Consider the following 15,873-nt stretch of genomic DNA (forward strand, 5'->3'; position numbering starts at 1 on the left):
TGTGAGGTTGCAGTCAAAAGTCTAGTTACTGTGTTGCCAAAGCCCTGTTCAAACCTAACATTTGAATGCTTCCATTGAGTCACATCAGTCCTGTTATTGCTGCGCAAATGGTTCATTGGATCCAACAATGACATTACATTGGGGCAATGCTAGATATGGTTTTCCTTTCTCTAATTAAAGAGAACCAAACCTATTTGTGTGGGACCAAATATATAATGTCTAAATCAGAATGGGCACTTTCAGAGATTTGAAGTAGAATTGCCTGTCTAAAATGGCTTTGGTTCTTGGAAGGAAATTAATCAGTCTTAGCAAAATTCCATGGTTTATGGTAGATTCAGGATTACAGCCTCTGTAAGCAGAGTTGCTTCAGAGATCCTGAAAATTAGCCATAGCCTTTCTTTTGAAATTTGACTTTGTATAGTTTGTACGGTGTGCCAAGGTGAAAACTGTACTTGAGTGCCTCCAGGTGACATCTAACGGGATTTTAGTTGTCCAAAATAGTTTGACAAATAGGCTGCTATGGTGTTTATTTTACATTACTAAGCACAGTCCTGATGAAGACGCATGGGAGCTGACACAACACAAGTACTGGTGCAAGGCTGGGCTTTTAATATGCAGGGCTTCAATAATGAATATTAGGTACTGTGGCAAATTACACTAGCTTAGTTTTGTGAGCATCTATAAGTCAAGCCAAATATATACTGAACACAATATCTGTTGTCTGTTGTAGACACAAGCTGTTCACAAACATATTGTGTGACATTGACAATAGTGGTATGTTCTAAAGGACCAGACTACATAGGGGAACCAGTTATGTAGCATAACTGGTCTAGTTCATTGTGGAATAGACATTCCTAGGCAATCACTGACTTTCATCAGCTAGGTAAAATACTGTCTCTTTAGTTGAAGTTGCTGATTAGTTTGCTTTATTCAGTTCTTAAGTTTGAATACTTATTTGAGAACTGACTTTCATACTGGAACATTTCACTCATTTTGAATCTATTCTGATAATAGAAAACCTTTGGCTTAAGGGTTTACTCTAAAGCATAGTAGTAGCATTCTACATGGCTCTGAAATTTTGAAAACTTGGTGAGTTTGTCTTTTTGACATCCAGCTTATCCTATAAATCAGGAGGCAAACTTGTGGAATCTATAGAAGTTTGGCTTCCTGTGTATTTCTTGGAGAATAGTGACCAAACCGTTAGGAAGGAGTCCCTGGTGGATCCTAGAACTAGACACAAGATACTCTTTGAACAAATGAAGATTCTTCTTTGATGCCAGTAAAATGAACAAATGATTTTTTGCTCCCTAGTACAATGGTACCTCGGCTTAAGTACTTCATTCGTTCCGGAGGCCTGTTGTTAACCTGAAACTGATCTTAACCTGAAGCACCACTTTAGCTAATGGGGCCTCCCGCTGCCGCACGATTTCTGTTCTCATCCTGAAGCAAAGTTTTTAACCCGAGGTACTATTTCTGGGTTAGCAGAGTCTGTAACCTGAAGCGTATGTAACCCGAGGTACCACTGTAATTCTAATAAGAATGAGTCTGAAAGGGATACCTCTCCTCAGCAAGCTCCCTATATCAGGATGTAATCTCCTGCCATAGGGAACCTGTGTAGATGCTCTCTGGTTATCTGGTAGGCTCCCCCAAAGTCTGGGTGAAATTTTGTTTACAAAGTGCTGTGAAAGTGACCACATTTAATGTATTGATAAGTACAGTGGTGCCTCGCAAGACGAAGTTAATTCGTTCTGCGAGTTTTTTCGTCTTGTGAATTTTTTCATCTTGTGAAGCACCACTGTGCATTGACAGTTTCCCATAGGAATGCATTGGCGGTTTTAAAAAAAAGGCGCAAGACGTTTTCGTCTTGCGAAGCAAGCCCATAGGGAAATCCATCTTGCGAAGCAACTCAGAAAACGAAAAACGCATTAACTTCCACAGGATGCTGAATTAAATCTCCTTTTTTTACTAACAGAGAAAGTCTTCCAATCTATGACTTCTCAAGTTTGATATTAACTGGTATGTTCATTCAAATAGTTTATGTTTAATGAGGCTTGATTGGGTCACCTGATCTGGATTCACATGGGGAAAAAGAGTAATAAGCAAGTGATAAAGATTCATTTCTTCACTTGTTTTTACTCATGATGAAACAAGTCTCTTTATATGTTGTGGATATACTTGGGATAATTTAAAGTTCAGTATTGGTACATACTATGTTAGGAGGCAGAAACTTCTGGGGGAAATGCCAAAATTATTTGCAATGTGACTAGAGGAGCTTATTGATGCTGATTTCAGTGAATGGCCTCAGATGCAAATCTTCAAATTAAAGATGTGTACTTTATGTAAACTAAAGCCTTAGATGTGTGCAAGTTCAAAGGGGTTATCTTGATAATAAACAACTACAATTGGCAATACTTTCTTTAAGAGTCTAAATATTGCATTCACCAGAGGTTTATATATAAATGGTTTTATATGTAATACAGAAGTACAGATAGTTCTGAAAAGCTTACTGAAGAATATAGAAGGGTACAGCATTTCTATAGCAGGTTGTTGGCAGTCGACCTTTTAATAGCTTTCAAAAATATCTGTAAAATGAACACTTAAATAGTTTTTGATTGTCATTGCAAGGGCAGTTTAGATACTGAAAATCAAGCTTGATACATAATGGGCAACATGAAAAGTAGTGTTAAATCAGTTGTGCGTCACAACTGAAGTGTTAATGTGCAAGCAGTAAAGGATTGAGTGAATGCATAAAAAAGAATAGGATGTTAATATGAGAACCTCTTTATACCATTTTTTGCTGTCAGTACCGTTGGGGCTTAGAGATGCTTCCCCTTTCAGTTCAGCCTTTTTCTGTTTGTTTTTGGTGTTTTAAGACTTCAGGCAATGTTTTAAAAACGTAGCTGTGTATAGTTCACATTTCTTTTTGCTGTAAGATTTGAACATAATTATGAAACCAGTGGAATTTATTTGTTAATGTGAAAAGAACTGAAACTGTTTTTAATGTTTGTTAAGCAGAAACGAATATTTCACTAACTTTTAGTGCTAAAGACGGCTTCCACTATTAAGTATTCAGATGTATCCAGTCTTGTAGAGAAGAATAGTTTTTTAAAAAATAATATTTGAAATTTGATAGTAGAAGAGAGTTGCCCAAACTTCTGAAAGCTGAGGCAGTCCCCCCATCCCGCAATTAAAACTGACAGCATTCTTCTCTTGTTTACATAACTAGAAACAAAGCTCTTTGGATGTGTAAGAACTACCTGCCCTCGGAGGAGCTTTACCCCTGTGTTTCTGAGTTGCTGTTCTGAGTGTGCCTCCTCTGAGGGTAGTTCTGCTGCAGCTCTCTCTGTGGGGTGAATTAAACATCAAATTGCATCAAATGGCTGCTTGGGAGGCTCTAAGGACAAACAGTGGATCTTACTGACATGCAGGTGGCAGTCTCCTCTGTAGGTGGATCCTTTTGGCTTGTGAGAGGTTACTTTTGATTGCATCTTAGCTGTTCCTTTGCGGCTCACTGGTGTGCCCAAATAGCAGAAATTTATGTGGGTAGCTGTGCTGGATTTAGGAGGGGAGCTTGAATTTAGGATGGGTACACATTACCTCTATTGTTTGTATACTGTAGGATAGGTAGATCAGAATCTGTTGTTGTTGTTGTTGTTGTTAGTTCACCTTCTCCACTTCCAGGATGAGTAGCATCTCATTGTGCATTGGATTCCAAGGATGATATGAACATACAGTGGGAAATTTTGCTGCATGTATCAAGTGTTGGAGCCCAAGTTAGAAATTATTATTTATTTGTATGATGTGTTAACAGTGTACTTAGTGTTTTTAAAAGTCCAAAGATGCCTTAAAATTTATAGTGTATTGATTTGTTTCTTACTGGAAATAGAAATTGTGGCCACAGCAAAGAACTACTCATCCATACTTGCTTCTTGAATTGCACCCTCTCAAAACACATTCCTCCACCCTCACACCAATTTTACATGGCAAACCTGTTTTAAAGGGGAAGTTTTAAAAAGTAGCTTGTGCTGTGGCAATGTGGGTGAGGTAACTATCTAATCACTTTTTTAAAGAAAACCCACCAAGTTAGTACAAGCATTTGGGTGTGCCACGGTAGTTCTTTGGACTTCAGCCCATTTGTGTGCGCTTTTTTTTTTTTTTTTTTTGGATTATTTAATATTGATTTGGAATAAGATTTCCCTTAAAGTTACTGGTCCCCCCCCCCAAATGATATTTTGACATAGCTTTATGCACATAAATATAGTATTAAACAAAGACAAATTCAACTTACTCTGCAGAGGGAGCAGTGACTACGCCAACTTTTGCTGGGCAAGTGGGGTGTGTGAGTACACAGTGATGCACCTTTAATTATTTTTATTTAATTGCCAATCTATTCTGTACATCATAGGGACCAAAAATTCACTTGCTATCTAGCACTTCCACTATGTTCCTTTGTAATAGGAAGCGAAATTTTGCACAAGGTCCTTTCTACCTTTTGGGGGGATTGACACATCTATTTATGCAGATTTCTGGTGATGAGTCAATAAAGGTACGGAAGGATCCTGCAGGTGAGATACTCAGAATTAGGACAGTACTGTTGATACAGACTGGACAAAGAGTTGTAAAATGTCTTTGCGGTCAGAGGTGTGCAGTACAGCAATGGAAAATAATCTAAAATGGCAAGTCGTGGCAAGAAGTTGGAATATTTGCTTAGTTTTTGGTTTGCGTTAACGATGACAACTCGGACCTTGAAGCAAAGCTGTTATTAAACTAGGTTCTTTAGACTCCCTGATTAGATTTCTTATGCAGGATGTTAGTTTTGATCCTCCTGCATATGAGTATATACATGTTTAGTTCATGCTTCCTCCTAATAAGTGTTAGAATAAGATGCTTACCGTTCTAGGTTTTCTGCTTTCGGAGAAAGGAGGCCTATGGTTGTCTCTTGAGAGTGTGGCAGAAGAGATGGATATGAATGTTAAGGCACTCCATCTTTTTCTTAGTTAATGAAACTGGCAACTCTTTGGGCAACTCATCCTAAGTACACTCCGTGATGAAATTGTTAAATGTTTTTGGTTTTGCATGTTCTGGTGAAACAGCCAAAGCTGGGCATAACCATTTCTAGCCACAGAAGAGATTTGAGACTCTGGTGACAAGTTGGAATCCTGGAGTACTCTCAGGCTATGAATCTGTTCCTTCAACCACTCGCAGAAGAGTTGCTCCCCTAATTCCTGGACTTGGCAGGCATCCACCCACAGAACCTCCATCTTGTCAGCTTTCAGCCTGTTTAATTGGCCCTGATCCAGCCCATTACTGCTTCCAGACACAAGTTCAACACCTGCATAGCACCTCCAGATTGAGATAAAATGGAAAGATAAAACTGAGTGCCAGCAGCATAAAGATTCTGTGCTCCCAACTCCACATATGATGGCACCCAACTATTTCATATAGATGTTGAATGACATATAAAACAGAATGGATCCTTGTGAAGACCCCAAGCTGAAAAGCTATGGAGCCAAGTAACTTTCTCTAGTTGCTCTGAAATAATAGCAACTTTCGGCAAATTGAGGGACGTAGTTAAATCTTTTTTTCTCTCTTCATTGACATTTTTCCCTTCTCCCTCTCTCTCTTTGTTGTTGTTGTTGTTGTTGTTGCTCATTCAAATTTGTCCTGTTAGACAAAAAAAGCAAAGGTAGCCTTCTTTCCCTTTCTGTTTCATGATACTGTATTGCTGACTGCACGGCATTATTTGCTGACTGCATGGCATTATTTTAATAACCGTATACTCCATCCATAGAGCAAAACAGAGTGGAATTTCAGAGAGAACCTGGAAGAAGGGGTGGGAGTGACTCAACAGAACAGTTAAACAAATATGGTAATTTGTAACTGTGTTCTTATTTCTACTTCCCACATGTAGTGGAACTATAACTGCTCTCTGCTTGCTGCTAGACACAGGGCAGAAATGTTAATTATTGAAGATGAATATCTTGCAACTTAAGAGTGAAGATTGTGCATATCTTACCTGTAGTTATGCATATTCTATAGCCTTCTAAGTTGAATTGAAACTTGCTTCTTTTTCTCTGGGAAACTGAAAAGAACAGCCATGCTTGGACTATGTTAGGCAAGGCAAAAGGTATGCGGCAAAGTTCAAATGATCCAGTTAATTAAAAGTGTCAGTATAGTCAAGTCACAAGAGAAAGAGTCGTTAATAAAATGGAATCATTTATATATATGAAGAGATCACCGTAGGAGGGGAGACATGAGAGTGAAATGAAAATATTCCAAGGCTACACTCCAAAGAGTCTATTTAGGTGCACCACAGGGCTTTGTGTTTTTCTCAATCTCCATTGGCTGCCAGTCCATTACTCGGACCAAATCAAAGCTTTGGTATTAACCTTAAAGTCCTGAACAGCTTTAGGCCAAGTTACCCAAAGGATTGTTTCCTCTTAGACTTAAGTTTCTGGATCCTAAGATCATCTTCAGAGACCCTTCTCTTGGTGCCCACACCAGATCAGATGCTGGGACAATGGTAGCTACCCAGGAGGGACATTATTTGGTGGTGGTGCTCTGGTTGTGGAATGCCCTTCCCGGAGTTGCGTGCCTGTTACCCACATCATGGTTGTTTGCCGTGATTTTTAAGTAATTAGAATCTTCTGGTGCTTTTTAATTCTGTCTTTATATAGTTGCAGATTGTGGCTATAATTTTTATTGTGATTATATGTTTTGCCTTGTATTAATTTTTGTATGGTTTTTAAATTGTCTTGTTTGCCACCCAGAGAATTATTGGATGTGTAGTTGAGCAGTATACAATGTTTAAAACATTGAAATAAATCTTCCATGTCATATCAAAACTTGCCTGCAATGGAGCTGGGGTGCACTTGTGAAACCAGGCTGGGCACACAGGGTTACTAAACCTGTGAAAGTGATTTTTTTTCTTTCCAAACCAGGAGCTATGGCTAATTATGGTTTATCCAAACAAGTCAGGATCAGAAATGGTGGTTTGATCTTGGCTTGTTTGGACAAACCATAGCAAAAGCTAATCAGACTTTAACCTCTTTAAAATGGAACCAGATGCATCCCATGTTTTTCTTGCCACCATGCTAAAGAATGAGAAGGGAGTGCACAAGCACAAGGCTCATTCATATAGAACTATGATTTAGCGCTGTGTCAAAAGGCAACCTTATGTAATTCACAGTTTGTAAAAATTAAATGCAGGCAGGCAGCATTGCAAAGCGAGGCAAATGCGTCTACAAAGCTAGTAAGGAAAACCAGTGTTACGCCAACAGATTGAGCTTCATTGAAGGCTTCAAATCAGTATGAATTTCTTCCATTGGAAAAATACAAGGTAATAAATACATCACATGATTTGGATTTAGACACGAGACACCCAAAATGAAGCATTGTGAAAAGGAAATGATAGAAACTACTTTTGCGACTTCACAAACAATTTTTTCTAAGCACGATGAGTGTTCATAGTTTGTTCCGAGGGATAGCACGACCAATATGCTAGAATCAAGTTACAAGTTTCTCCAACTTGTTTGCACACCCTATTTTTCTGTATTTTGTAATACAAATTAGCTCCAGTTTCAGCCAGTGGGTGCCAGCTATTCTGCCAAACCTGCTGTTTCAAGTATGAGTGTACACTATTCTAGAGCACACTTGGGTCATCTACGGTTCCATGCACCAGTGTAGTTTTTCCTGTACCCTACTGAAGCAAGGAGCTCTGAGCGGTACAATGAAGGAGAGGAAACCTCTGTTGGTTGCCTAACTATGTCACACAGCCAGTCACACAGGTCCTCTTTCTCTTTTCTAAGCACGCTACAACTCCTCTCTCCGTTTTCCATTTGTGTCACTGTTCTGCATTATAAAGGCATAACTTTCTCCAAAAAGCACAACTTTCTTCATCTTGTTTTTCCAGTTGTGCATGTTCTGTACTTCCTTAAGAAGCTTAGTGTAGTCAATATTTATAGGACCAGCTCCTTATAAGAGGAAAGAGCGTTGAAAACTCATGGTACTGATCTGCTTATTTACAAATGTGCACATACAAATGGATAAAACACACAGACATACTCAGAGTCACAGTTGCTGCCCCCTTTGCCTCTCTGGAATTATCGCAATCATCCAGCCAGCCAGCTCTAGGCTGCTTCTGTTCTGCAAACTTTGTGAAAAGAAAACAATTGTGCCAAACTAAAACTGGATTGAGTTCTCACCAGAGCAGTATGAGTCACATCAATGCCTGGAACAAGCTAATGATCCATTAATGCCATGTTCAAAGCTCACCAAGCACAGGGTGGATGTCATAGTGGGCCAGCAAACTTTACAACCCAGTAATAATTTTTGAAACCGCATTTTATATTCCCACTGCCACAAGACACACACAGGCTATAATCTGAAAATGAAAAACTGCAGTTAGGTGAATATGGAAGCGGCTCCTTCCGTTCTCCCCCTTGGCATCTGTGCCAAGCACCATAGTCTGATAGATTTGTGTGTGGCATTAATTGGGATTTAAAAAATTGCTCTATTCCAAAGCCTGAGGTCTGATTTAAAACAAGATTAAAATATTGGAAACCTACATACATCTGCAGCTGAAATTTTAACACCCCCTCCAAAAAGAGCCAGTTGAAAAGCTAGTTTTATAGTCTCTATAAAATAATTTCTACGATATGGGTGATTATTTGATTTTGTTTTAAATCCTTTTTTAGCTGTATCTTGCATGGTACAATAAATGTGGATTTGGAGGGCATTTTCTGCTTTTGTCTCCTCAGTGGTTCCCATTTTGCATATTGAGATGGTAATGTGTCATATGTGTCAGTAAACAAGTCTTCTCTTTTAAAAAAAAAAAAATAGCAACATGGCGCCAGTGGCAGGAAAAGCTTCATTGCTTTTCTACTGCCTCAGGCCAAGTAGCATTGCAAATTATGTTTGGCGGTTCAGTAAACCAGTCCAATTGAAGTTTGTATGAAACTGTAGGTAGAGACGTTTTTTATTAATATATTTTATTAGGTTTTTAAAAATTAGTTTTTTACAAAATAACAAAAGCCAGCAAGGGAGAAAAACATGAGTTGGGAGGATGGTGTCTAGATCAGTAGCAAAATATCCATGAGTGGGTGCCTGTCCATAACCATGTGGGTAAGGGTGTAAAAGTAATAAGTTCAGTTTATATGTTGAATGCTGTAAGGCAAAGTGGCTAACCTGGGGCATTCACATTTTATTGGACCATAATTCCAGTCATCCCTGACTACTGGCTTTTAAGCATAAGAAACTGATTGTTCCATTAACGTAATGATAACAGTTGCACAATTATAACACTGAAGTAATCATGGGTTGTGAATTACCAGTGGCAACAACAATGGATCTCATAAGCCTTGACTGAGCAGCCAATGCACACTCACCACCACATGGGTAGTGCCCACAAAATGGTTACATGAAGCATATAATTGCTGTTATTTCATGCAGTTGTGTCAACCACAATGATGGCATTTGCCTCTTGATGTCATCTGTAGTGAGCCCTACCACTTCCGAGCCTGCCTTTCTTGACATCCGTAGCAAGCTATCTAGACTCAGTCTGTGGTTTGATTGACTATAGTCCTAGGTCTACTAGGAAGAATGTTCACACCCTCATGGGTTGTTGAGCTTCTATCTGCTGTATATTTTGGAAAGTAGTTTGTCTGTCCATCTGTCCTCTATAGGTTTGACTATCTCTTGAGATACCACTGTCAGACTTGGCAGAATGGTTCCCAAGGTGGGGGCAGTGGTCTTCATTGCCATTTGGATGCCGGACAGCATTTTGAATCAAGATGGGAGTCTGCAACCACACTTTGGCATGGCTGTTCCCATTTTCTGGGCTAGGTTCAGCTGCCTCCTGTGAGATACTGTTGCCAAACTTGGCACAAAATTTCCTGAAGTGAAGGTGGGGGACTTTTCTGCCATTTGGGCACTGAGGACCACTTTGAATCAAGATGAGAGAACAAAGCATTGCTTTGACGTGACTTCACCCGATTTTTGGCATGAAATTACTCCCAAATTACACTATCCATTTAAAAATCACCATCTTTTTGGTTTTCAAAAAGCACGGCATATAAGCAGCCAATGCGACCTTATTATTATTTTATTATAAAACTTCTCTGGCTTTTACATCACGTGTTTAGAACATATGTAGGCGCCATTAGGTCACCAGTGTCCATGCCTCGTTTTGATTTATTATAATAAAGAGATATCTCAAGCTCGAAATTCTGTTTATGTGTTGGAGAATGGTGACTCACTGTCCTTCATTTGTTTAGTACATATCTTAGCAATGTCAAATAGCCTTGAAAACAAAACAAAAAATGCTACTTCTATATTTTTAGGCAAGGATTTTTTCTTTCTGCAGTGTAAAGCAGAAATGTCGTTCCCCCCCACCTTCACAATTTGCAGGGGGGAGGTTTGGAAAAATAATGTTATTCTAATGTGACAGGAAAAAGCTGTAGTTACTTGTTCTCGTTTGCAGTAATATTCAACCTTAGAAACTTGAATTCAAGGTTTTGCTTCCCTCTCTTTGCCAATTTAAATGTTTTTAGAAAATGAGAAATTTACTTGTTGTGAAAGAAAGAGAAGAAGCTAAGCTTGGATTTCACAACTAGCCAGTCATCTAATGGATTTTTATTTCATTTTTCCTACCCTCTAAAAATAGAACTCACTTTTCTGTTCACTACTGTAGGTGTTGGAGAACGGCGCGGGTGGCGCTGTGGACTAAACCACTGAGTCTAGGGCTTGCCAATCGGAAGATTGGCAGTTTGAATCCCCGTGACAGGGTGAGCTCCCGTTGCTCGGTCCCAGCTCCTGCCAACCTAGCAGTTCGAAAGGACGTCAAAGTACAAGTAGATAAATAGGTACCGCTCCGGCAGGAAGGTAAACGATGTTTCCGTGTGCTGCTCTGGTCTCACCAGAAGCGGCCTAGTCATGCTGGCCACATGGCCCGGAAAAAGTGCAGACAAATGCCGGCTCCCTTGGCCAGTAAAGCGAGATGAGCGCCGCAACCCAAGTCGTTCACGACTGGACTTAACTGTCATGGGTCCTTTACCTTTACTGTAGGTGTTGGTGTGAGTATGATCATTCACTGCTTAAAGTGAAAAGTTACTACATTCTGAGCAATAATCCTTTGACCATGCTTGGTTAATTATGGGACATGGGCGTGCTCCTGTAATTAAGGCACATAGTAAAAACAAGGTGCTGTCATTGTATGCCTCAGCCATCATAAGCAACTTTTAAGAGTGGGAGCAGAGATCTCATGGTGGAAAAACTGACATTTCCTAATCCCTGTGGGTGTTCTCACACCTTTCCCTATACACACACATCCCAGATTTTAAATTTCTTTCCTCCCATTGATACTAATAGGAGGGATTACAAGTACACTATCGCCAGGGCTGATGTAGTTTTTAGCTCTTTAGAGGAGAATGTCAGGAAAACAAGGGGCCTTTGGATCCAACAGATCCAGAGCATCTCCTGATCAACACCATGTTTCTTATGCTACTAACTTGTCTCCGGAGCACTGGTGTTAATAGAGCAATGGTGGCAGAGCTTCCCATTGTAATGGGGATGCTTTTGCCTGCAGAGAGGGCAAAGCATCCTACAGCCTCTCAGTCACGCAGGTAGCTGATGATTGCTTCAATTAACGTCTTTACTTTGAAATAATACACCACTGTTTAAAGTGGTATTATTTGTAATATATTTATAGTGCAGTATAAACTACTGAAAGCGCAGGGTGTAGTAAGACTCAGAAGCATACCAGGTCAATTCCCATTTATGCCTCAGTGCTGTGTCTCACTCGGTGATAAGTCCTTTTACATTATTTTTAGTTGTGGGTGTTGTGTTCTTTCATTTATTACTGAATTGGATTGGTTTTACCTCCCTGTTGCAACCCTCTTGTGCTTCCCGGCTGATTTTCACCCTGCAGCATCCAGGCCCCCATCCCACACTGTTCTCTCAAGGGTCCACAAACTCTCCGGTGTAGCTTTCCATGGAGCTGCAATGGAGAGGAGCCACCTAGAGTGGCTGGGACAACCCAGTCAGATGGGTAGGGTATAAGTAGTGAATTAGCAACAACAACAACAAGACAGTTCTCAATCGAATCCATTGTTTTTACTTTGTGAAAAATTGAAAAGCAGAAAAGAGGTGTTTTCATTATGAGATTTGAAAAATGTGTAGCCAAAACTCAGCAAATATCACTTTTGGAATTGATAAATACTACTACTGAGTAATTAATAACCTGGAGTTCCTTGTGCTGAGCAAGTGGAGGAAGAGTGTCAAGGGCAATGAGGCAAACAGTTATTTCAGGGAAATGCGTTATTTTCTTTTTTTCTACCACCAAATTATGTTTCTTCCCTTTGTTGTCTCTCCCCCCCCCCCCCCCCGCAACACACATTAAACATTTTATGGCTGATAATTTTCATCTTAGGCTGCTAAGGGTTATCCTTTGAACTTCCCTCCCCTGATCCTGGTAAATGGAAATGATAGAATCATAAATAGAAATGATTCAAAATATTTTGCTAGAATATCAATAAACCGTGGGGGCTGTGAACACATGTAGATTGGTGACACAGTCCTATCCAATTATGCTTGGAAATAAGCCCTACTCTGTTAGATGAATGTGCATAGAATTGCAGCCATGATCTTATACTTTGTCTTTTTGCTGGCCTGGGGTCGCTGCACATTTTGCAACAACCCCAGTGTCGCCCCACTCTTGTTCTTTCTGCTGTTGTTGAATAGCAAATTACTAATTGCCCTGTTTCTTTTTATATATCCTTTGTTGAATTTCCTGCTCTGAGAAAAATGTGTGAATAACTGTTAAGTATTGCTAAGTGAGACCAAGTGTTTAGGTGTTCTACTGGATTACTAAAAGGTTTTTGTCTTGTCTTATTTGCACTAGCATTCACATTACATTTTGAACTTCAGTATTTTTTCTCTCTCCAGATACTTTTGTGCATTGTTGTGTCAATTTCTCAGATAGAGAACCGGTATGAATCAGATGGTGAATCTTCCCCAAGAGCACACATAAATCCTGCAGTAGGCTGGAAGCACAAATGAAAGCTGAAGTCTCTAGAGGCCCAATCCAGTTCTGTAAACACAAAGCAAACCTTCCCCTTGCTCTTTCTGAGCTCTCTGAATCCTAATGCAAGTGTTACTGCTTAGGGCTGTGAACATTTGCAATTGTGTTTAAAACATGCACACTGGGGCCTTTATTTCTAATGTAATTTCTGAAACTTCATTATGTACCGTAGAAGTTGACTATACATAGAAAACAGGTATTCCTATGAATATGTTTCACTTCTTGTTTCTCCTTGCTTTTTTTTTTGAGCCAGCTGCTGATAAATGTAGACCAAAGAATTGATGTTTTAAAATCCTGGCACCTGTCTCGTATGTGGTGTGTGTCCTGTATAAAGGTGATGAAGGATCTCTGACTCCTCATGTAGTCAAGAGACCTGCTGTCACTTCATCACATCCCCCAGTCCTTTTATATGCATGGCTTTATTGTCTATTAAAATCACCTTTACTCTCCTAAGGGCTTGCATTTTGTGATGGCTAAAAATATTCGCACTCTGGTTTGGTCATTGCACAGCATTGGCTAAAACGTGTGTGTACAGATCTGCTTTGCTTTTTATAGGAAATCCCACTGTCTATTTGGGAACTTAAGAAAACAAACAAAGCTGACCACACCCAGGAATCTATTAAATGTATGCATAACTCGCTTGGGTTAGTTTATATAGCCCAATCACCATCAGTCCACACAGAGCTAGGCACTGTTTGTCTATTGCTGCAGCAATGTGTGCATTACTTCTTGCTGTTCTGTGGCTCTCTGGATAAGCACTGGGGTAATGTGGGTTTTATGGGTAGCGCTGCTGTCTCGCATCTCTTTGAATCTGATGAAAGTGGGGGCAGAGCAACTGCATTTTTCTCTTGGTGCCCAGTGCCTTTCTAGGCTAAGTGGCAAAAGGAAGGACTGAGCAGAGAAACATTTAGGGTACAATCCAGTTCATTGCTGGTGACTGGGTCATTTCATCTTGTGGTTTCTGGTTTTATTATTTTTTAAAAAAACAACAGACATGTTTCTCTTACAGCAAGCAAGGGCAGAGCAAGAAGAGGAATTTATCAGTAATACTCTGTTTAAGAAGATTCAAGCTTTGCAGAAGGAGAAGGAGACACTTGCAGTGAACTATGAAAAAGAGGAAGAATTTCTCACTAATGAGCTTTCAAGGAAGCTGATGCAGGTATGTAATGTTTTAGCTTGACTTTTCATACCCAAAAAACAACCCACCAGATGTTTCAGCTGAGGCACTATTACGAAAGTCATAGCTTCAAAAATTGAGGGTGGTATTCAACTAAATAATTGCGTAAGGACTGACATTGGCACAACAGGACATCTCCCCCTCCCTCTGTGTATGTCCTACCTACACCATCGCCAGATCTGTTCCTGAGAGTTGAAGGAACATCCAGAACATATTTAGGGGGCATGTGGGGGGAGAAAGGTGCAGACTGTTCCATTGCACAAGGAGAAATCCTTGTAATGATGGAAATGGAGGACATTGAATAAAACCCTTTAGTTTGAAATCTTTAAATGGGAAATGATATGTAACTGAGAAAGACCTCTTAGGTAAGCATGCATGGGATTGGGGTATAAACTAATAAATGAGCTTAGTTGTGCATGTTTAGCCAGAAGTACCGTATTTTTCGTTCTATAGGACGCACATTTCCCCCTCCAAAAATTAAGGGGAAATGTGTGTGCGTCCTATAGAGCGAATGCAGGCTGTGCCGCTAAGCACAAAGCCAGAATAGGAAGACGGAGCACTGCGGAGCGCTCCGTCTCGCTGTTCTAGCTTGGGGATGGCTGTGCGCAAAGCCTCTGCAGGGCAGCGGGGCGCTGCGCTCCAAAGGCTTCAGGGATCTTTGAGGCTGGCGGTGGGGGAAAGCAGCACTTCCCCCCACCGCCAGCCCCACAAGGTCTGGTGAATGTACCTTGAACGCACCTTGTTTTAGAGGGGGAGAACAAGAAAAAAAAAATTCCCTGTTCTCCCCCTCCTATGGTCCGGTGCGTCCAATGGTGCGAAAAATACGGTAAGTCTCACCAAGTTCAGTAGTGCTTACTAGAGAATAAATGTGCACAGGATAGCAACTTAACTTTGCAACTTGAGGAGGGTATGGAATAATAGGGTCAGTGAGGGATATGGCCTGGGTAGGGACATGGCTTAGGGGGTGACAAGGACTACATAGAGGCACAAAAACCCCATACACCAACCCCCACAAGCCTGAAGTTTCCCAGTCCTGGTTTAAAATCACCATAAACCAGTCTCTAAAGCCAGCATGTGATGGCAAAGGTGAAATGAACACGTGGGCACAATCTTGTTCTCAGCTAAATCAACCATGGCTTAAGCTGGAATTGTTATATCTGAACTGACCCACATGTTCCATCTTTGACTCGATCATGAAAGAGAATACATGTGAGCCAGGGATGTCGCATGTTCTGAACATTGTGTTCTTGTACCATTTCCCTCGATGTTTTTGCTTTAAAGCATTAAAGATTAAACTCCTTTCCTCCCAGGCATAAGAACAGCCCCAAGGCATTTTGTTCTCAAGATGGCAAATCAGTTGCCTGGGGACATGAGACCGATAGCCTCCTCCCTTTTGCCACTATGAAAATTGCTGTGAGGAATTCTGGAATTCTAAGCTACAGGATTCCTGAACCTGTAAACACAGAACCCTCATTTTGAAGTGCTGCAAATTGTGCCGTTTTCGCATTAATTTGCTTAATTTACAGCATCTCAGAAGATTTTTGAAATCTTTCTCAAGGTGGTGGTCTCTTTGTGTCCTACTCTTCATGGCATGATCACTCAAGCAGATTTCCAATGT

At 40.3% G+C, this 15,873-nt stretch overlaps 1 protein-coding gene across 1 annotated transcript in view; it reads left to right on the forward strand.

Annotated features, from left to right (window-relative positions):
* CCDC6 (coiled-coil domain containing 6) overlaps nucleotides 1-15,873 on the forward strand; it is a 37,026-nt gene that overhangs the window by 2,470 nt on the left and 18,683 nt on the right. Inside the window, exon 2 of the mRNA XM_083440097.1 lies at nucleotides 14,088-14,237. Coding sequence (XP_083296223.1) covers nucleotides 14,088-14,237 — 150 coding nt within the window. The remainder of the gene's footprint in view (nucleotides 1-14,087; nucleotides 14,238-15,873) is intronic.

Source organism: Podarcis tiliguerta (assembly GCF_965153285.1).
Source record: "Podarcis tiliguerta genome assembly, chromosome: 5".
Classification (NCBI taxonomy): domain Eukaryota; kingdom Metazoa; phylum Chordata; class Lepidosauria; order Squamata; family Lacertidae; genus Podarcis; species Podarcis tiliguerta.